The sequence below is a fragment of the Indicator indicator genome, chromosome Z, assembly GCF_027791375.1.
Source record: "Indicator indicator isolate 239-I01 chromosome Z, UM_Iind_1.1, whole genome shotgun sequence".
Taxonomy (NCBI): domain Eukaryota; kingdom Metazoa; phylum Chordata; class Aves; order Piciformes; family Indicatoridae; genus Indicator; species Indicator indicator.
The window spans coordinates 1,911,543-1,934,035 of record NC_072053.1 but is presented as its reverse complement, the minus strand read 5'-3'; the positions used below and the strand labels follow the sequence as shown (position 1 = coordinate 1,934,035).

General features: G+C 42.8%; 1 protein-coding gene across 1 annotated transcript in view; it reads left to right on the top strand.

Moving 5' to 3' along the window:
• The window catches only part of ADGRV1 (adhesion G protein-coupled receptor V1), a 366,634-nt gene that overhangs the window by 249,804 nt on the left and 94,337 nt on the right, over nucleotides 1-22,493 (top strand). The window contains exon 86 of the mRNA XM_054397457.1: nucleotides 1,029-1,207. Within this exon, the coding sequence (XP_054253432.1) occupies nucleotides 1,029-1,207 (179 nt within the window). The remainder of the gene's footprint in view (nucleotides 1-1,028; nucleotides 1,208-22,493) is intronic.

The following is a 22,493-nucleotide window of genomic DNA, read 5'->3' as shown; positions in this document are numbered from 1 at the left end:
GCAACACAGGAAGTTCTCCTTCAGCGTGAGGAAAAACTTCTTTACTGTGATGGTGACAAAGCACTGGAACAGGCTGCCCAGACAGGTTGGAGTCTTCTTCTCTGTAGACTTTCACAATCCATCTGGATGTGTTTCCTGTGTGAACTGCCCTGGTGATCCTGCCTTAGGCAGGGGACATGGACTAGATGATCTTCAGAGGTCTTTTCCAATCTCTACCATTATATGATTCTATAATTTCTAAGGACAGAGACTCCACAACCTCAGGCTTGACCACTCCTACAGTAAAAAAACTTTTTCTTCTTTCAGATGGAATTATCGGATGGATGTTTATTAACTTTTGCCCATTGTCTTATCCTGTCTTGGTTCATTGAGGAGATTCTAGCTCCCTCTTTGTCACTACCAGCCATCAGATATTTGTATACATGGATAAGATCCCCCTAAACCTCCTCTTACCCAGGCTGAATTGTCCCGTTTCTCTCAGCCTCTTCTCACAGGGGAGATGCTCCAGTCTATCAGTCATCTTCATGGCCCTTTGCTGAACTGGCTCCGTGTCTTACTGTACTGGTGAGCCCAGAACTGGACCACAATCAGAACCATTGAAGGAGATTACTGTATTTCCTACAAGAAGGACATAGAGCTGAGCAATAGTACAAAAAAAAAAAAAAAACCCATTGCACATCAGATTTGTCTGTACTATTTTCTGAGACAATCCAAGAAGAAAACAACTTTTGTACCACAAAGCTATTTTTGTGTTTTCTACTAAACAGGGTGTCCTGTCCTCTCTGATAATCTAATGCCAAATCTAACAGTTATATAAATAAGCTTCTTTTATTATCTGTCTCTTTTGATTACTTCAGAGAAGAAAATGAGGGTAAAATATTTGTGTTGAAAAATATTTATATATACAGATGTTCTAGGACAGAAATACACTGCATTATGACTTTCAGAGTGATTTATTTTTGGTGGTGGGGAGGGGGTAGCTAATCATCCACCAAGTCTACTGATAAATATTCTGCATTATTCTTCAGGCTGTTAATTTCTGGTACGTCCTGGTGATGAATGACGAACACACGGAGCGGCGCTATCTGCTTTACTTCCTTTTGAGTTGGGGGCTTCCAGCTTTTGTGGTGATCCTGCTTCTAATTATCCTGAGAGGAATCTATCATCACAGCACAGCACAGATTTATGGCCTTGTCCACAGTGATCTGTAAGTTTTCCTTTATGAAAAGCATGAGCTGTTCTACTCTCTGTATTGTTTTGTATTTAATTTTCTTGCAGGTAGAGAAGGGGATATGCAGGCAGCCAAATGGAGTAAGGGGCAGGGGAATTCCTCATTTGATGGAGATGCACCCATATGCAATACAGCACCAACTGTGCTGTTGGGTTTTACTCCAGCTTCTCCACAGTTCCATCCTGGGCTAGGCACTAGCAGAGCCAGCTCGAGCACATCTGCTTTGTAGGTATATTAATTATTCTTTCCTGAGGTTGTGCTTTTCCAGGGTAAAGTGTAGCAATACCTACTGCTGTAGAAGTGAGCAGAAGGGCATGTGTTATGTTTTTCTTCCATTCAGTTTCTCTGTTTAAAACAACACAACCCCAAACCAACCCTTAAACCCCTGTCTCAGAATATTAAATATATTCTGCATTAAAATTGTCCTACAACACTGAAATGTGAAATATATTTCCTGAAGTGATTCTCTTGGAATATTAAGTGTTATATTCCAAACTGTTCCAAATTTGAGCACTGCTGTAATGTCAGTTATTAACACAGACTTTTAAAAGCTATATATAACCTCAGAAAAGTGTCCTCATTAAAACACTACATTTTTGTAGAACTGGAGACATTTAAGTGGACAGATACACAGATAAATATTTTTGTTCTCCTTCCTTACCGTTTTCTCTGTGGCCTCTTTTTCTAGCAAAGCTAATTTATGATAATAGGTATTCTGGGATACAAGGCTATTATGTTTATTTATTTTGTGTCACAATTAAGTGGTTCATGCACAGGAAAGAGTAAACACACAACTTCTTTAAAAAAAATAGGAAAGTATACAAACTCTTTGTATGAGAACTTCTTATGGGGGTGCTTGCAAACAAGGCCCAAAACTGTCTTACTAATAAAAGAGAAAAATACAGTGTGAATCGTTCCATTGTAACAAAAGAAAATTCAGTACATTGTTTTTTTGCTATACAAAGGGAGTTACTGTAAGAAGTAGATACTGGAATTCAGTATCTGTGTGTTTAATGATATGCACTTACACATACATGTGCAGTTACAAAATATTACTTGTATATACATGTATAGGTGTATAAAGAAGGGGGATGCCCAATTTAGACCTAAATGAGCTACACTGTGTGCTACAAGCTCTCTAGCTTTGTTGGTCAGGCTTTAGTCCCACATTAATAGACACCAACTCCCAGCTGAAGGGAGTATCTGAGGTCCACAGCAGCAGATAATTTCTATTATTCATGCTACATCAGGGAGTGCTGCATAGCTCTCTGTCATCCCATACCCATAAATACTTCTCACAAGAGCATTGTATTTTCCTTTATGGTAAAATGCTTCTCTGTGCATAGTAAACACAAGAAATGTGTGTAGCCTAATCAAGTCCTCTGATTGTAATCAGACAGTGGGGTGATGGTGTCATTAAGTGGTGAGTCACAGTTTCAGTTACTTTAATTTGATGTCCATGCCTCAATCTTTCAAAACCAAGGAAAAAAAAATCCCTAAATTCTCATAAAATGATCAAGTAGAAGTAAATTATTTGTTCCAAATCATTTGACCAAATTAAATATAAGGCTTTTCCAGAATCTTACTGAAGTGGGCAAGTGCCAGAAATCATCCCAAGATTAGCGAATGTGCAGCTTTTTCCAGCTCAGTCAATATGGACACTGTAAGGATTTCCATAACATCAGGGCTAATTCCTAATTTGCAGAGCACTTCAAAACTTGCTCTTAATAGCACTAAAAGGACTTTCAAAGCCAGAACGTGGGAAAGAGGGCAGATTGAACTTACATCACTTGGTTTGTTTTCTCCAGACCAGGATGTTGTAGTGGGAAAAGTAGCAAGGAAATTTCCCACATAAAAGTCATACAATCATGGAATGGTTTAGGTTGGAAGGGACCTTGAGGATCATCTCATTGCAACCCCCTGCTGTGGGCAGGGACACCTTCCACTGGAGCATGTTGCTCAAGACCCTGTCCAACCTGGTGTCGAGTATCTCCGGGCAACTTGTTCCACTGTCTCACCACCCTCACTGTAAAGAATTTTTTCCTAATCTCCAGTCTAAATCTACCTTCTTCAAGCTTAAAACTGTTCCCTCTCATCCTATCACTACAAGCCTTTTTACAAAGTCCCTTCCTAGCCTTCTTGTAGGCTCCCTTCGGGTACTGCTCTGAGGTATCCCTGAAGCCTTCCCTTCTCCAGGCTGAACAACCCCAACTCTCCCAGCCTGTTTCCATAGGGGAGGTGCTCCAGACCTCTGATCATCTTCGTGGCCTACTCTGGACCCACTCCAGTGGTTCAATGTCCCTCTTATGCCAGGGGCACCACAACTGGACTCAGTGTTCCAGGTGGGAACTCACACACTAAATTCAGGATCAGGCTCAGAAATAGTTTTAGAACAATGGTGTGCTGCTGAGGACCTGCTTTCCTGTGAGAGCTGGGAGACTGGCTAAAGTAATAAAAGCAGTGAAACATCTTAACTCTCTCCTTCAGGCAGCTCATTTTGGCATTACTGTTGTGTCCAACCAACTGTTTTGTGGGTAACCACAATGCCATGGGCACAATTAATAGCCAATGGGATGGCTGTACTGAAAGAACTTCACTTTATGCTTGTGTTGAACAAAATAATCATTTGAGTTGTGTTGGAATTTGTGCTTTGAAAAAGTATTATGATGAGGTCTTCCTTCAGATGTGAGAAATTCTTCACACAAATTGATATATTTTCTGCTGTAACTCCCATAACATGACACAGTACAAACCAGGCTGCTATGATGATAGCAGCATATACATAGCAGAGATTATTTTCACAGCTAGGAGAGTTTGTGCATGGCATGAACAATGCACTCTGGCATTGTGTGCAATTTTTTTATGACACTGGTAAATTTGTCTCTATCTCAATCAATGCCACAAAGCAGCATGGTGTTTTTTTCAGATCATAGCTCAATGATGTGTTAAAGAGCTAACAACCAGGAGAGCACTCTTTTACTCTTCCGGCTTTTGCTATTTCCCCCATTGCTCAGCTTGAAGAGGTGGAAGGCTGTTTGAACAGGACCAGAAAAGTTGCTGATGACAGACAGAGTGGCATAAATTGGATGAAGGAAATAATGAGATGGGTTTTTGCAGAGGATGGGTTTGAATGGAGGAAGAGTGGTCTGTCTGGATAGCTGTAAAGAGAAATGTGGAGGTTCTATTGATCTCTTGCACAATACAATTAAAGTAATAAGATTTGATCCATCTGAAAAAATACACATTAGTTCTCATGTCTTCTTAAAATAAAGAATAACAAGTTGTTTTAGATGCAGGTGTCTATAACCACACCTCTTCTTAATTTCTGTGTCTGATAATCAGAGAATCATAGAATTATCAGGGCTGGAGGGGACTTCAAAGATCATCTTAGCTCCAACCCCACTTCACGTTAGATCAGGTTGCTCAGAGCCACACCCAGCCTGGCCTTAAAAACCTCCAGGGATGAGGCTTCTACCACCTCCCTGGGCAACCTGTGCCAGTGTCTTACCACCCTCGTGGTGAAGAATTTCTTCCTAACATCCAATCTGAATCTACCCACTTCTAGTTTTGCTCCATTCTCCCCAGTCCTATCACTACCTGACACCCTAAAAAGTCCCTCAGCAGTTTTGTGGTAGGCCCCTTTCAGATCCTGGAAGGCCACAAGAAGGTCTCCTCAAAGCCTTCTCCTCTCCAGACTGAACAGCCCCAACTCTTTCAGTCTGTGTCCATAGCAGAAGTGTTCCAACTCTCTGATCATCCTCTTGGCCCTTCTCTGGACATGTTCCAGCATGTCCAGGTCTTGGCTCAACCATGAAACATCAAAGTATGCAACTGACTTGTAGAAAGAACTCAGATAGGCATTTGCCATCTATCCATGTTTTTACTTTTTGTGTCACAGTAAAAGCCTTATACAAAGGTTTGTCAGTGTCTGTAAATTAAATCCCTAGTGTGTCTCTAAGTGTGTATTGTATATCCTGGTCTCTAGTAACCAGGCTCTACAAATGTATATCCTTGAGTCAGAATTGTCATGATGGCTGAGGCATTAGTGTTTTTCAGTGAAGAGGCAGGTGAGGCAGGCTAATAACTGAAATTTGAATTAAGCTGAAATCTGAATTAAGCTCTGAACTGGATGATATAAAATCACTCTGACAAGAAAAAACAGCAAACATTATCCTTCTGTATTTCTGACTTTTCATGTCATACAGACAATTTTCCAACCCTTGTTTGAACGTGGTGCAACCTCTGTCTAAAATGTCTCTGACTAAGTATATCTTCTAAGGACATAAATTCTACCACTTAAAGTACAAACTGTTTTAAGAGAGTATTTCCTTTTGTCATTTCTCATTACATTGAATGTCACCATGACTTTGTGTTGTGACATAAGAAGAGATCTCAGGATAACCTTTTTCTTCTGTTTGTTTTGCTTTGCTTTTTTTTTTTTCCTTCTTATCTCCCATCTGATTATTTCTTTCAGTTTTACAAACTCAACCTATAATTTTCGTTTCTTTACACTCTTGTTTTGAGAAGAATTTTTCTTGTTGAATGAGAAAAACTTACGAATATATGAGTTTACAAGAAAAGAGTTCAGCTGAAAATCAAATTCCAAGGCTCACTGTGATTCCCAGACTTCAGACAGTTCAACACTTGCTGTTGTCCTGATATGCAAGGCTAGCCACTCATGGCCTCATTTCTGAAAGCCTTTTAGGTGATGTTTTGAAATTGAGTTTTATCTTAGCAATATGTATAAACTAAGTAGAATATTTTTAATACAGCTCTTGATGTACAAAGACGCTGTTCGTCTGGTGCAGTGAAATACATGTGGAGTCAAATCAAAGCTGTAGATACTGGCCAAGAAAGGTGTAAAATCCAATAGAGAATCAAGAGAGGAGTGTGAAGAATTACATAAAATCTAGTTCCCACCAGTTCCATCCCCGTCTCATTGACGGTTACCTTGAAGAAAAGTGTATTTCTGCCATGTGTCACAGGGGATTTTCAGACTGCAGACAGTTCTGGAAAATGATGCAGGTGGGGATGTAAAACCTCAGACTGGTGAATGACTTCAGACTAGCAACAATTGACCCACCATTAAAATGGAGGAAGCTGAGTTTGGCCTCATGGCATATTATAAGTCTCTTACAAAACCAAAAAAAAGGAAGCAAATCTCTTCTAAAATGGGAGTCCTTGACAATAAAGTAGCTTTCTAATTTCTCATATATCCCTGAAAATTTAGTTGTTCATGCTTGCACACAAGTGAAAATTTCAATGCCCTTGAAGTCAGTGGAACCACACCCATTTGCAGGGTTTTGCCTTAACTCGTCTGAGATCAGAGATCAGAATTATTTAATTACAAGCATCATGTTTTTGTGCACAAACAGGAGCTTAAAGGTTAGTTATGCTACCTTTGCTGGATTTGCACCTAAGAGACTGACCATAGATGTTATTAAAAACAAAAGTGCTAAAGTTTGGCAAGAAACACAGCTCAGAGGGGCTTGAACTTTGAACTCACTTGTCTGGTTTGAAAATTCTTACCTACAGCAGCATTAAAGTATGGTTTTTTTAATAAGCTTGAGAAGTACCCATGCTGTAGCTTTAAGCTTTGAGTCTCTCTAGACTTCCTTCTTGAAACTGAACTCCCCCAAGAAGGCCAAAGGACTGTTTTTATCAGAGTACAAACTAAATAAAAAAAAAAAAAAAAGAATAACCTTTGGAAAGGGGAAAATTGAAAGTGATTAGACATGAGACAACACAAATTTATGTTTATAAACAAGTATCTCCTTGCCCACTGCATCCATGATGGTTTTCAAGCATAGCTTTAGCCAAGCTTTATTCTACCTCTTCAATTTGAGCCAACCATAGTATTCTCAAGTTCCCAGAACACTGTTTTTGGGTCACATCTGAGCTATGACTGTCTGCTCCTTGCACTTTTAAGAGCTGTTTTCCCCTCTGCCAATCCATCCAGTTACTAGAAGTGTCTCTTTTTTTAGTAGGGTCATTTACTTGCCCAAGGAAAGAGTGATCTCTCCTCTCAGAAGGTCCCACCTGAGGTATTAATTTTCCTCTTTAAACTCCCCTTTGGTAAACAAACTGATCATGGAAGAAGGACATGTACCACTACAATACTTCACAATTATCAAAGGGCCTATGTGATTGGTTTCACTGATAGTGATGTGATAACATCTCATAGTGGGAAAAAGCTAAATGTTCTCGCAAATATATCTTCATATTGTACCATGCCATCATGGTATCTATGAGAAATAATAACAAAAGATTGTCAAGTGAAATTCCTTTCTATAAAAAGCCCAAACCCTTCCATCTCCTCAGCAGTTTAACCCAAGGCAGGGGCTTTTTTCCAGCCAAGTCACTGGATCTGTAACTGTGCAGCCACATCCAAGGGACAGGAGAACACAAGGCTAAGAAGGCTGGAAACCATGAACTTCTTTCTGTGACTAAGTGTTACAGCTCTTCCTGTTACTCACATTGCAGTTTCTCTGAATCAAGCTCCTACACAATGGCATGGCATTGGGCACAAATTAATGTCTAGGAACCATGGCTAACATTATTTGGAGTAGAGAACTTCACAGGGAATGTGTGGCAGTACTAGGTGCCTAGCAATGGGTGAAGGGCACTGTCTTGTGGCCTTGGTGAGAGGGAATCAAGCCTGGATTTCAGACAAGACAAGCAGTGGTTTTGCTGCCTGAATGCTTGCTTTCCTTGAGTGGCCAATGAGTGGTAAGACAGAAGCATGGAGACAACCAGCACTCTAAGACAACATCTTAATTGTTGGTTTAACACTTAGAGCTGTACAGTGCCCAAAACCAGAGATAGTCTGCATTTCCAAAGATGCTCCATTGTGGTGAAGCACAAATGCTGGCAGTGTAGCAGGGTTTGCATCACTCCCAAGAGGAGTTGTGGCAGTTTAGGCTGGATGCCCCCTGCCACTGCTACATGAGATACACCTCTGGTGTCCTTACTGGGTGCCCACCCAGAGGGGTGGACACAGGAAATGGCATATTTCTACCCATAAGTCCTGCACCCTATAAGGCCATCTGCAGAGTCATTCTCTTCCTCTTTCTTCCCTCTCTGCTCCCATGGGAGATGTCCTCTCTTATCGGGTAATGCCGGGGGAGTATCCTCAAGGCCTCTTAGGCCTGTCTAGGCCTAATGCCAGGAGGAGAATGGAGGGGGGGCAGTCTCAGACCTGGCCAGCCTGAGACTTGCCTAGCAGTAGGAGGAGGGGGAAGGAAGAGCCCTGAGGGATTGGGTAGACCCTCAGGTGGGAGTAAGGGAGGACTGGGAAGCTTTTGGGAATCCTGTGAGGGGATTCTGTATGCTTTAGGATGTTCTTTTCCACTATGCTTTGTAGTTTGTAGTTTTCTGTAGCTTCACCAATTCGTTTTTCCATTTTAACTTTTTCCATCACTCTCCAATCCGTTTGCGTGTGTCGTTCTTTTGTCCCTTTCGGGGCAAGAGATGTTCTGGCTGGCCTCAAACCAGCACAGGAGTGAAGAAGCTGAAACCTTGAAAGAAGCACAAACCTGTGAATGGTTATGCCCAGAGTTATATCTCATGTTGGGCAGTGTATGAAAGTTGCTCCTGATGAGCAATGGCTGCTTTAAAGTCTTGCCAGGACTGGAAGTTTGAATGATAATGCCCATCAAAGACTTGTTAAATACAGGAGTTTTAACTCATAGGCTTAGGTGGGGAGGATGAGGACAGTCTGGGCTCAGGACTCAGCCTGAACGAAAACACAAATCATAGAATCATGATGAATGGTCTGGGTTGGAAGGGACCCTTGAGCCTCACCTTGAATATCCTCAGGAACAGAGCCTCAACCACCTCCCTGGGCGGGGGCAACCTGTTCCAGTGTTCCACCACCCTCATGGTAAAGAACTTACTCCTAAATTTTGCTCCAAGATTTGTTTGCTTTGATGCCCTTGTAAAGATAAAATCTGCCTGAAGTAGATTTGCAGACATATGGTTTTGTTTTATTTCAAGGACTACAGCCCTTCATCCTCTAATTAATTACTGCCTGCACTTAGAAGGAGGACCCCATCATCTTTAATTACCTGTTACAGATAAGGCCATAATTCATCTCTAACCAAAGGTACACCAGTGCACTGTCACTTAACCCAGCCAGGCAAAATACTGAATGATGCTTTGGGTCTCACCAAGTTTCAAGATTGTTTCACTGCTGGCACAGATTCTGGGCACAGATCCTTGGCCTGCTAGCTCTTCCCTAAAATGGAGCCCTGCCTTATTCAACCTAAGGACTTAGGAAACTACCAGTAACAGGAACATTCTAGTATGAGTGAGCTAATTTCTGTCCAGTTATTTGAATGCAGTTTCATGTCCTCCTTTCTGTATTACTTCAGAAGCGCTGACCTTAATCCCGAGTTTTAGAACAACATGTTTGAAACATCAGACGTTCAGAGACATGATTAGCTAAGAAAACAGCTTAAGAATACCCAGAAAAAGCATTCAGGGATTTTAATTGAAGTGGCAGACATGCTAAGAGGAAGAGGTTTGTGTGACGAACAGATGTGGAATTACCATCCTCTAATGCCTGAGCCTTGCTTTGTGTTCTATGTAAACTTGGAAGTATCTCCCTGCGTAGTGCTCTCTCTCCAGCTTGTGCTTCCTATTATCTCATATTTTCCACCTCTTTTCTCCTCATTTCACTGGCAGACCATCTAGGATTTCAAAGCTTTTGCAAACCTGTTTTGCTAGAGCTCAGCAAAGAATGATGCTTGGACATCTGGACATGAGGGTGAACGCTGCATGAACCACTCGTATGAAGAAGTGGCAGGGGGTGGAGTGGGGAGAAAACATTTTTCACTGGATTATTTCTCAACATTAGCTGTTTTGCCCTTCTCAGCAGGATAAATTAGCCCATGCTGAGCTCTGTACTACTGTAGGAGAAATGTTTGTTGCAGACTTGGGTTATATCTGCATTGCACAGCAGTAGAGCCATTCCCGTTTATTTGTTTAGGTATCTATGTATCTGTGTGTGTGTGTATATATGTGTATATATCTGTATATATAAATTGGTCAAATTACCCTTCTTCCCAAACCTATAGCAACAGTTAAGGGAAAACAAGGTTTGGCCGTTTTGTGTTGCATACTTGTGCTTTATTTTCTAAACTCTGTTATTTCCAGTGAAGCTGCCTAATGTGCTACACACTGCTAAGGATTACTTAAAAATATCTCACTGTTAAATGTGAAGGCTTTAATTACCTTTTATTTATCCCTCATTACCAACATATGTTTTCAGTGGAGGGAAATAGTTGGGGGTGGGGGTAGAAGATTGAGTGCTTTTTATATCTTGGCAAATATTTACTGCTAATGTTAAGCAAATGTTAGCACATCAGAAGCAGCCATAATCACTGTGTTGGGTTTTTAAAGCATTTAAACAAAGAAAGATAAATTCTGGCTGATTTGAGTGATGGAATTTTGAAAAGTGAGCAGAGAAAAACATTTGTTGTTGGAGGTAGAAATTCCCAACCACTGTTAAATTCTGACAGATTGAGGTAGCTTTAAAGGGTTGAAAAGATGCTGGTGAAAGTTGCACCCACAAATTACTTTGGGGCCTGACTCTTCAAACAGGTTTAGATAAGGAGATTTTTGTGCCCAAGCAAAACCCCAAAGACTTCTCTGTAGCCTCTGCAGTACTATGGCAAGAGTAGCAGAGAACATCTGCATGGTGGAGGCTTGCATCGCTGCCAAGGACAGCTTTTAGAATCATAGAATCATAGAATCAGTCAGGGTTGGAAGGGACCACAAGGATCATCCAGTTCCAACCTCCCTGCCATGGCCAGGGACACCTCGCACTTTTAAAAGCTTTGTATTTCCTTTCAGGTTGTGTAAGATATTAGCAAGATAGTCCCTCCTACTTTATGACCTTTAATTAGGAGAATGCCACCTACTGCTACTAAAAAAGCTTGTTCTCAGTTTATCTGTTTTCCAGCAGTTTAGAAAAGCCTTCATCTCCTATGGTAGAATATAGCAGGAAATGCTATAAATAACCAATATTGAGATCAATACCAGCAGCTGCTTCTGACTACTTCATTGACACAAAGAGGCTGTTTATAAAGTGTTTATAGCTATCCTCTTCTGTTTGATCTTCCTAGTTGTTTGTTTTAAACTTCACCACAGGACTGAAATAAGTCAATTATGTGCTCACATTTTAGTCCCATGAAGTAGAATCATCGAATCACATAATGTTTTCAGTTGGAAGGGACTTTTAAAGGTCATCCAATCCAACTCCCCTGCATTCAGCAAGGACATCTGCAGCTAGAGCAGGCTGCTCAGAGCCCCAGACAACCTGACCTGGAATGGTTCCAGGGACAGAGCACCTACCACTTCTCTGTGAAACCTGGGTCAGGCTCACCACCTTCAGCATAAAGCATTTCTTCCTTATCAGCCTGAATCTCTCTCTCTTCTAATTTCAACCCATCACCTTTGGTCATGCCACAACAGGCTCTGCTCAAAGGCCCTTCCCCAGGTTTCTGATCACCCCTTTTACATACTGAAAGGCCACAAGAAGATGGAAGTCCCTGAAGCCTTCTCCTCTAGAAGCTGAACAAGTTCAACTCTCTCAGCCTGGCCTCACAGCGAAGGACTTCCAGCCTGTTATAAATACGCTATCCAAAAAAAATATCTTTTAAAATTTTATTGGGAATAAAGGCAAGCAAAGCAGTGCACTGGGCTGAGAAAAGGGACAAAAATACAGCAACAGCAATAGCTTTTTTTCCTTCTTATATAGCTATCTCATTTACATAAACAGGCTTATGTTAAATAGAAGGCAGGGAGTTCCCAGAATGTTCTGGGGTGCTCGGGAGCAGGATGGGATCAAAAGATGAGGCAATCTTTCTTACAGTGTCTGCCAAAGGCCTCCCACCTTAAACATGCACCGTTCCCAAGGTTTCATATCTGAAATCCACACATTCCAAGGCAGAGCCAGCACCGCTTTTATCTTCGGTCTGTCTGGTTAAAAAGCCAGCCTGAGACCCTCGAGAACGGCTCTTTGCGATCCCTCAAAACAAGCTCCTTGAAATTCACTCCCAACTCACCCCTTGACACAAATCACATATTCATAACAATATTCATAACACAGCCCTTACCTCATTGCTGTGGCCTCCTCTGGTCCCTCTCCAACAGTTCCACGCCTCTGCCGTGCTGAGGGTTCCAGAGCTGGCCCCATCACTGCAGGTGGGGGTATCATCAGCTTGCAGCAGAGGGGCAGAATCCCCTTTCTCCATCTGTTACCCATTCTGCTGGAGGATCAGCCCAAGACATGGCTGGATCTGGGCTCTAAGTGCAGATTGCAGGCTCATGTCCAGCTTTTCACCCACCAGCACCCGCAGATCATTTTCTGCTCTCAATCCCTTCATCCTTTGGCCGTTTCAGTGTTTGCCCCTACGCAGGTGCAGGTTTTTGCCTTTGGCTTTGTGGAACCTCATGAGTTTCACATGGCTCCATTTCTCAAGGTTGTCCAGTTCCCTCTGGGCGGCGTCTTGTCCTTCAGCTATGTCAAATGCATCACTCAGCTTGGTGTCACCTGCAAAATTGGTTGAGGGCTCACTTTATCCCCTGCTCTGTGTCATTGATAAAGATATTGAACAGCACCAGCCCAAGCACAGACCCTTGAAGGCCTCCTCTTGTACATGGACATTAAGTGGATTTAGTGTGGTGAGCAGAGCTTTGGAAGGCAAACTCTTGTCAGCAGTAGGCAACAGCACCAGTAGTTAAAAGCATATCTCACCAAGCTCTGCTGAGATACATCTGAATGAAAGAAGGCTTACCATGAGCCATCAATGTGCCCTTTTGGCCAAGAAGGCCAATGGCATCCTGAGGTGTATTAGAAGAGGTGTGGTGAGTAGGTCAAGAGAGGTTCTCCTTCCCCTCTCCTCTGCCTTGGTGGGGCCTCATCTGGAATATTGTGTCTCCTTAGGTCAAGAAGGACCTCAGGGAACTGCTTGAAGGAGTCCAGCACAGAGAAACAAAGGTGCTGAAAGGAGTGGAACATCTTCCTATGAGGAGAGACTGAGTGAGCTGGAGCTCTTTAGCTTGGAGAGGAGGAGACTGAGGGGTGACCTCATTCGTGTTGGTGAAGATGTGAAGGGCAGTATCAGGAGGATGGAGCCAGGCTCTGCTGAGGGATGTCCAATGATAGAACAAGAGGCAGTGTGTGCAAGCTGGAGCAGAGGAAGTTCCACCTGAACATAAAGGAAAACTTTTTCCACTGTGAGGGTGGCAAAGCCCTGGAGTAGGCTGCCCAGAGAGGATGTGGAGTCTCCTCCTCTGGAGACATTCAGAACCTGTCTGGATCCTTTCCTTTGTGACCTACCCCGGGTGATCCACCTCTGGAAAGGGAGTTGGACTTGATGGTCTTGTGAGGTCCTTTCCAACCCCTAACATTCTCTGATTCTTTGATATAGCAGATTTATTTGTGTAAGTGGCATTACATTTGACTGCCAGTATGAGTTACACAGAACCATTATGCCTAGTGGAGAGGCTGCCATAGAAGCAATTGTAGAGAGGGCTTATCCTGGGCATTTATTATGATACAAGAAAGTACTCACATTTAAATATGCGTATGTACTACTAAATACTGTCTTGAAGCAGGAAAGGAAACCTCTTGCATGACAATCTGTTACTCTTCATGCCAGAGGGCAGGACTGTGAAGGTGAGCCCCATTTATGTTTGGCAGTCTGCATAGGGAAACCTCTCCTGTTTCAGCCAGGTTTCTATCAAAATCCTTGTTTTAGAGAATGGATAGAAAAAGTCAGCTAATTAGGACTGTCTGACATAAAATATAGTACAAAGGAAACATCTTCTGTATGTAAGAAACTGAGTATGAAGTAGTAAAAACCCAAAGAATAACCAGAAGAATAGATCATTGTTTCAAAGCCATAAGGGCTGATGCACAAGGAAGAAGCCTTAGGTATAAATAGCAGCAAGATAATTAACTGAAATCAGGCACACAACTCCTTATATAATTTCAGAATTGCATTGTTAGCAACAGCCCTGCTCTCAGAGATTTCAAGCAGGTTTCCACCAGCTATTTTCCTGGTTGAATGCTGGAGGCTGCAAGTGTTCTAGGGCAATCTGCCTTGAGACTCCAGAGCTTCCAGTGCCTTGGAAGTCTGAACTTTATTAATGCAGTCCTTCTGCTAGGTTCTTGCTGATTCTCCTTTGGTAATTGGTTCTTTCATAGTATTTACTTTCACATGAAGTGGGGGGGGGAAATAAAAGTAAATACACAATTGTTCTGAAGAAGTTTGTAGAGGATGGTATAAGGAGAAGATTGAAACTCAGAGGGCCATATTCTAAAACAACAGCAGATGACATTTTGGGTTCTCATTATAGAAAAGCATTGCTAAGGCATTTTGTTTTTCTCCTTTTCCCAACTGTTTGGCTCTACAGTAACAGCAACAGTAGAGAAAAACAAGGAAACCAGGTTTGGGGTGGTTTTTTTTTTTTTGGTTTTTTTTTTTTTTACTTTATTATGCAATAGGTCTGGTTTATTGACAGGACTGTTGTTGCACACACTGACTCAGACTGAATCTTCTGAAGATCCTGTTCTTTGCTGTTTCAAAACAGCATCTTGGCACTTCGTCATTCTTTGTTCGTGGTGAACTGGATTTTCCCTGCTGTTTTCCATTGTTGGTAGTTACTCTGTGAGTACCTCCATTAATGAAAGTGGTGCTACTCATAATTAATTTTGACGTGTGAGCAAAGGTGATAGGGTCAGATTTCCAGCAGCAGTTCCCATTAGCTTGGAGTTGTTTTTCAAACAATTGTTGGGACAGTCTGTCCAAGTATAAACAAGAACGAGCAAGCCTTGGCTTGATTTCTGGCAATTGTAAGTTCTGCTGCTTTCTGAGTTTACATTTCTTAACCAAAATGGTCCAACTGTGGGCTTTTAAAAAATCTTTTTTCTCTCCTTCTCCTCTTTCCTTCACTCTCTTTCCTTTTTTTTTTTTTTTCCTCTTCTGTGGATATCTGAGCAAATATTAGCTACAAAATAAACTAAAATCTTTACCAACTCTGTGAGAAAACTTCTATTTTCCTTCTTTCTTCTTTTTAGGAATGGCCACAGCTTTTTTTTTTTTTTCCTACACAGAGGAAAGAAAGGAAACTAAATAATGCCAAAGAGTTGACTGCCACATTATCACTCTATAAAATCTGTTAAAGCTGTTATTAAGTATTTTGCATTTCCTTTGAAACTTAGATGCAGTGTAAGAATTAATTTCCCCACATTGAATTCTATGCAAAACAAAAGGTATGGGCCTGTCTCTGAGCTGATCTGCATGAGCTATATCCTGATTTAAATTCATCAAACAAGTAACATAGCTTTAATTTTTGTTCATACCAAACAACATCCACATCAGTAACTAGGCAGTAAGAGATTTCTTGAGTTGCTCATTTTCCCATCACCCTGATGAGGTGACAGAGGCCAAGGACAGCATGGAATCAAAGGAGGTCAGTCTGTCTATGTTGTGCTTTGGGCAGAAGTATTTGATTACAGAAGTCTCAGAATGTACATGCATGTGACTTGTTTCACAGCTGTACTGGACTCTTTGGGGCAATTTTTATGGTTCATCTGAGATTTGCTTACTTTGACCCACAAGCAGATGTTGTTCAATGTACCAAAAAAAAAAAAAATTAAAATTCCCTCTTTCCTTTTGAGGAAAAGTGAGTAACCAAAAGCAAAAGTAACATCATAACATCATGGTATAATCTTTGAGTTGCACTCATAGAGAAAGTACTCAATTTTTAATTTGTTGGTTTTTTCCCAACATAATTTCATAGGTATATAAAATCTTTCTTAATAATTTTGTTGAATCTATGGGGTGAAAAACATTGGGGATTTTTGTTTTATTTTGTTTTTTTCCCTGACTCCAGTCCTTGCACCCTGCCTCTTAGGTAAGCAGGACAAAATGGAACCAGCAATCTTTTAGATTTTGACATTGAGATTTGTGTAGTTATCAGCATGGATCAAGACCATATCTTTAGATTTATGTAGGATAACCTGCCAAAGAGCTGATGGAACATTGTGTCTGTGGGTTTGGGAAGAACTAGCACAACATACAGAGAGTAACATTTCTTGCAGAGGTGTACAAAAAGCATGAGGTGTACTTTTAGCTCCAACCAGACAGGTAGTGTGGGGGAGGAGACTCGTATGTTTTTGCAGGGACTGTTCCACGTCTCTTTTCTTGGTGCCTCATCTCCTTCAGGGAGCTGCACTGTTCTCAGGGTGCTGAGCCTCAAGAAGCAGGTTATCTCAAAGCCTGTTTCTGCAACATACCAACACTGACTGACATAGCAGAGCCTTGTAAAACCCTGCTAATGAACAGCTGCTGGAGCCAGTAACACTCAGCCTGAAAAAAGTGAACAGTCTGTCATCCTGGAGCTAACAGACATGAAAGTGATGCCAGCCATGACCCTTGCTGGAGGTGGCTTAGTGCTGTGGGTCCAGTGCTAAATGTATTCCCCAGGGGTCAGTACTGGGTCCAATCTTGTTCAACGTCTTCATTAATGATGAAGGCATGGAGTGGACAATCACTAAGCTTGCTGATGCTACAAAACTGGGAGGAGTGACTGACACACCAGAAGGTTTTGATGCCAAGGTCTGGGTCAGCTGGAGAGCTAAACAGAAAGGAACCCTATGAAATTCCACATGGGCAAGTGTAGGGTCCTGTGCCTGGTGGGGGATAATCCCCTACACCAGTATGAGTGAGGGGCTGACCTGCTGGAAAGCAGCTCTGCAGCCAAGGACCTTGGAATCCTGGTGGAGAAAAATACACCATGAGCCAGCAAAGTGTTTCTGTTGACATTGGTCTCCTGGGTTGTATCAAGAAAAGCATGGCTGCTGGCAGGTTGAGGAATGTTCTTCTTGACCTCTACTCTGACCTAGTGAGGACACATCTAGAGTCCTGTGTCCAGTTTTGGGCTACCCAGTTCAAGAACGATGGCCCAGCAGAGGCTGTGAAGAGTATGAGGGGTCTGGAGCATCTCTGTGAGAAGGAAAGGCTGAGAGACCTGGGACTGTTTAGCCTGGAGAAGAGCAGATTGGGAGGGGATCTTCTTAATGCTGATCAATCACTTAAGGTCAGAGGTAAAGAGGATGAGGCCAGACTTCCAGTGGTACCCAGTGACAGGACCAAGGGGCAATGGGCACAAATTGGAACCCAGGAGGTTCTACCTGAATAGGAGAAGAAAATTCTTCACTTTGAGGGTGATGGAGCCCTGAGCAGGCTGCCCAGGGAGGTTGTGGATTTTCCTTTTCTGGAGTGATTCCTAACCCACCTGGCCATTGTGATCCTGGGCAACTTGATATGCATGCCCCTGCTTTAGCAGGCAGGGGTTGGACTGGATAATCTCCAGAGGTCCCTCCCAAGCCCTGCTTTGACTATGATTCTGTGGCTGTTTGACTCAAGCTCCTTGGTCATTTCCCTCAGCATTTGCTTAGAAGCAGTATCCAGAGCTGATTTTTGCTGGGCAGCCTTGCATGCACCTGGGCACGTATCTGCTGTTTCACCATCTGGGAAGGAAATGCAGATATAGGGCTTTTGATAAGGGGCACAGGTGTCCAGACTTGCCTCTCTGCAGGCTCATAAATTCAGGTTTTTCAAGCTGCTGGCAAGTATAGAAACTGGTACTTCCTCCAGAGCAGCAGCACTGCGAGTTTCCGCTCTGCGCCGTGTCCTGCACACGCTGTACCGAGAGCTGTGCCTGTTTGCAAAGCAGGGTGGAAAAAAACATAACCCACCCTGAAAACCCCAAACAAGCAAAACTCTGAGTGTTGCAAAAGCCTCTCTAACATCCAGAACTGGAGGTTCTCTGGCTGGGTGGTTTGGAGTTGAGAATACAGATATCAGAAAGAGTTGCCTGTGGTTAGCTTATCAACAAGAACATTTATTTGTGAGGTTCTTCACTTATCAGTTACAGCAGTGACATGAGGTTATGGTAGAGTTCAGCAGATACTGTATTGTTTTAAGTTAAAAAAAAAAAAAAGAGAGAAATCTTTACAAATGCTGATGCATTTATTGCATTTCTAATTTGTTTTACCTTAACTTTCCTCAATGTCTTAATCACTGATTGAAAGCTTCCTTATTTTTAGCAAATTTGTTTTCAAAATTTGAGAGAAAAAAAAGTGTTTTTTTTTTTTTCGCAGAACTAAAAGCAGCAGGAACTGTCCTTTGAATATCTTCAGATACAGATGATACAAAGAGAAGTGTAATACTTACAACTGCTCTGCCATTTTATGTTTCAGAGATGGTTTGCACAGAACAGATTATTCATGGGGACTGGAACCCACTGAACCTAGAAAATATTTTGCTTCATAAAATGCAGCTCCAGCAGAGTGCTAATTTTAAAATGTTCTGTAATTCTCATTCACCCTTTAATTTCAATACAGTTGGTAGTTGGGACCAAGTTGCTTCTATTTAGGACCCAATTCTCACAGCAATGCAGCTCCAGCAGAGTGCTAATTTTAAAATGTTCTGTAATTCTCATTCACCCTTTAATTTCAATACAGTTGGTAGTTGGGACCACGTTGCTTCTATTTAGGACCCAATTCTCACAGCTGCCTATCTTTTTTTTTTTTTAAATGGAAATAAAAAGCAGGCAAAATATTTCTATTTTATATATATATATATATATACACACATATATATATACAAATAACACTTCAAAATCTTAAACTGTCTGGTTAGGAGTTTTTGGTGTCTGTTGACTACATTTCCAAAATATTTTCTAATAAAAGCAGAATTTGAGCAATTTTGTGATGCAGCACTGCAAGTCTGTTTCAGGAAGTCATAGAATCCCAGGTTGGAAGGACCTCAGGGATCATCTGGTATAACCTTTCTTGGCAAAAACGTGGTCTGGGCTCAGCACCTTGTCAAGCTGAATCTTACAGGTGTCCAATATTGAGGACTCCACCACTCCCTTGGGACTGCTGGACCTTGTTCTCACCACTAGAGATGGGATGGTGACCGGTATGAGGCTCAGGGATAATCTTGGCTGCAGTGACCATAAAGCTATAGAATTCAAGATACTCAGAGCAACTAGGAGGGCATATCCCAAGCTTACAACCCTGGACATTAGGCATGCAGACTTGGATCGCTTCAGGGATCTGCTGGCCAGAGTATCATGGGACAAAGCCCTAGAGGGAAGAGGGGCCCAGGACAGCTGGTCAGTATTCAAGGATCACCTTCTCCATGACCAGGAGCAAAGTATCCCTGCAAAGAGGAAAGCTGGAAAGAATGCTAGAAGACCTGCCTGGATGGGCAAGGAGCTCCTGGACGTGCTGTCACACAGAAAGAAACTCTACAAAGAGTGGAAGAAAGGACATCTGGAATGGGGGTATATAAGGAAGCTGCCCGAGCAGCAAGAGACCTGGTTAGGAAAGCCAAAGCACAGTTTGAATTGAATCTAGCCAGGGAGATCAAGGGGAACAGTAAAAATTTCTATAGGTATATTAATGGTAAAAAGACTAGGGAAGGTGTGGGCCCCCTCTGAAAGGAAACCGGAAAGACAAGTGACATGGAGAAGGCTGAGGTTCTCTATGACTTCTTTACCTCAGTCTTCACTTGCAAGGGCTCCAGCTGCACTCCCGAGATCACAGAAGATAATGACAGAAGGAACTGCCCATTGTGAGTGAAGATCAGGTTCAGGACCACCTGAAGAATCTGAAAGTGTCCAAGTCCATGGGACCTGATGAGATACACCCACAGGTGCTGAGGGAACTGGGGGTGAGGTTGCTAAATCCCTCTCTATTATATTCTAAAAGTCATGGCAGTCCTGGGAGGTCCCCACTGACTGGAAAAGGGGAAACATTACTCCCATTTTCAAAAAGGGATGACCCAGGGAACTACAGGCCAGGCAGTCTCACCTCTGTTCCCAGTAAGATCATGGAGCAGATCCTCCTGGAGGCACTACTGAGACAGAAGAATAGTGAAGAGGTGATTGGGTACAGTCAGCATGGCTTCACCAAGGGCAAATCCTGCCTGACAAACCTGGTGGCCTTCTATGACAAGGTGACAACATGAATAGATGAGGGGAGAGCAACTGATGGCATTGACCTGGACCTGAGCAAAGCCTTCCACACTGTCCCACACCACATCCTGGTCTCCAAACTGGTGAAACATGGGTTTAATGGGTGGACCACGAGATGGAGAAAGAACTGGCTTGACAGCCACACCCAAAGAGTGGGTCAATGGGTCCATGTCCCAGTGGAGACCAGTGACAAGTGGAGTCCCTCAGGGATCAGTCGTGGGACCAGTCTTGTTCAACATCTTTGTCAGTGCCATGGACAGTGGCATTGAGTGCACCCTCAGCAAGTTTGCTGATGACACCAAGCTGTGTGGTGCAGCAGACAGCTGGAGGGAAGGGATCCATCCAGAGGCACCTGGACAGGCTGGAGAGGTGGGCACAAGCCAACCTCATGAGGTTCAACAAGACCAAGTGCAAGGTCCTGCATCTGGGGCAAGGCAATCCCAAGCACAAATCCAGGCTGGGCAGTGACTGGCTGGAAAGCAGCCCTGAGGAGAGGGACTTGGGGGTGCTGGTGGATGAGAAGCTCAGCAGGAGCTGTGCACTTGCAGTCCAGAAAGCCAACCAGAGCCTGGGCTGCAGCAAGAGAAGTGTGGCCAGCAGGTCAAGGGAGGTGATTCTCCCTCTCTGCTCAGCTCTGGTGAGACCCCACCTGGAGTACTGCATCCAGTTCTGGAGCCCCTATTACAAGAGGGATATGGACATGCTGGAAGGTGTCCAGAGAAGGGCCACCAGGATGATCAGAGGGCTGGAGCTCCTCTCCTATGAGGAGAGACTGAAAGAGTTGAGGCTGTTCAGTCTGGAGAAGAGAAGGCTCCGAGGAGACCTTCCTGTGGCCTTCCAGTATCTGAAGGGGGCTACAAGAAAGCTGGGGAGGGACTTTTTAGGTAGTGACACGACTAGGGGGAATGGAACAAAATCAGAAGTGGGTAGGTTCAGATTGGATGTTAGGAAGAAGTTTTACACCATGAGGGTGGTGAGACACTGGAACAGGTTGCCCAGGGAAGTGGTAGAAGCCTCATCCCTGGAGGTGTTTAAGGCCAGGCTGGATGTGGCTCTGAGCAACCTGATCTAGTGTGAGGTCTCCCTGCCCATGGCAGGGGGATTGGAACTGGATGATCTTGGAGGTCGTTTCCAACCCTAACAATTCTTTGATTCTGTGATTATTTCCATGTGCTTTATTAGCTGACTCTAATTTACTTATAAACACTGAAATAAGACTGTAAGGAGATACATTCTCCTAATCACCATTGGGCTTTCTTCAGAAGCATGATCTTATCACTGTAAGTCAAGACAAAAATAAAAAGAAACATACTACTGTGTCACTTTATAGGACCAAGCTGAAATACTGTCAAGGGGTCTGCTTCTTCCAACTGTCAGGAATCTGCCATCACCAAAATCAGCAATTTCACTAGGCCTCCTAGAATTGAGGAGATTATTACTTGTCTTACACTATGAATCTCAAACATTTATGCCAAATAAAAGAGTTCAAGGACTCATACCTGGGCCAAAGGTTAAGTGATGCAGACTGATTCTCATTCTCATTGTTTGACTCCTTTCCCATTGCCAGAACTACACCATGCTTAGTTTGTATTACCTCTGTTCTTTGCAAAGAGCCTTCATAAAATTTATTTCTTCTTTTGTTTTATTAATTTATGAGTACTCATAACAAAATGAAGACTGGATTAATAGCAGCAAGGGAAGCATTTTGTAATGTGAAAATCAGGGTACGTGTGGTGTGCCCTTAAAAGTGGCTTCTGGGCATTTTTGAGCAGCTGTATTTGGGTCTGGCTGAGATGGAGTTAAATTTTCCCCATAGCATCCCTCATAGCTCTGTGCTCTGTAGCTGGGAAGGCACTGATATCACAGCAGTGTTTTGGCTGCTACTGAGCAGTGCTCCACGGTATCAAGATTGTCTCTTCAACATTCCTCCCTCACCAGTAGGCTGGTGGTGGGCAAGATCCTGGGAGGGGACACAGATTAAGGCAGATGACCCCAACTGATCAAAGGGATGTTCCATACCATATGACATCTGCACAATAATAACAGCTAAGAGAAAGAAGGAGGAGGGGAAACGTTTGTTACTACGACTGTCTTCTAGAGCAACTGTTACACATACTGAAGTCTTACTCCTCAGGAAGTGACAGCACATTGCCTGCTGACGGGACGTAGAGAATTATCTTTTGTTTCCCTTTGTTTCCAT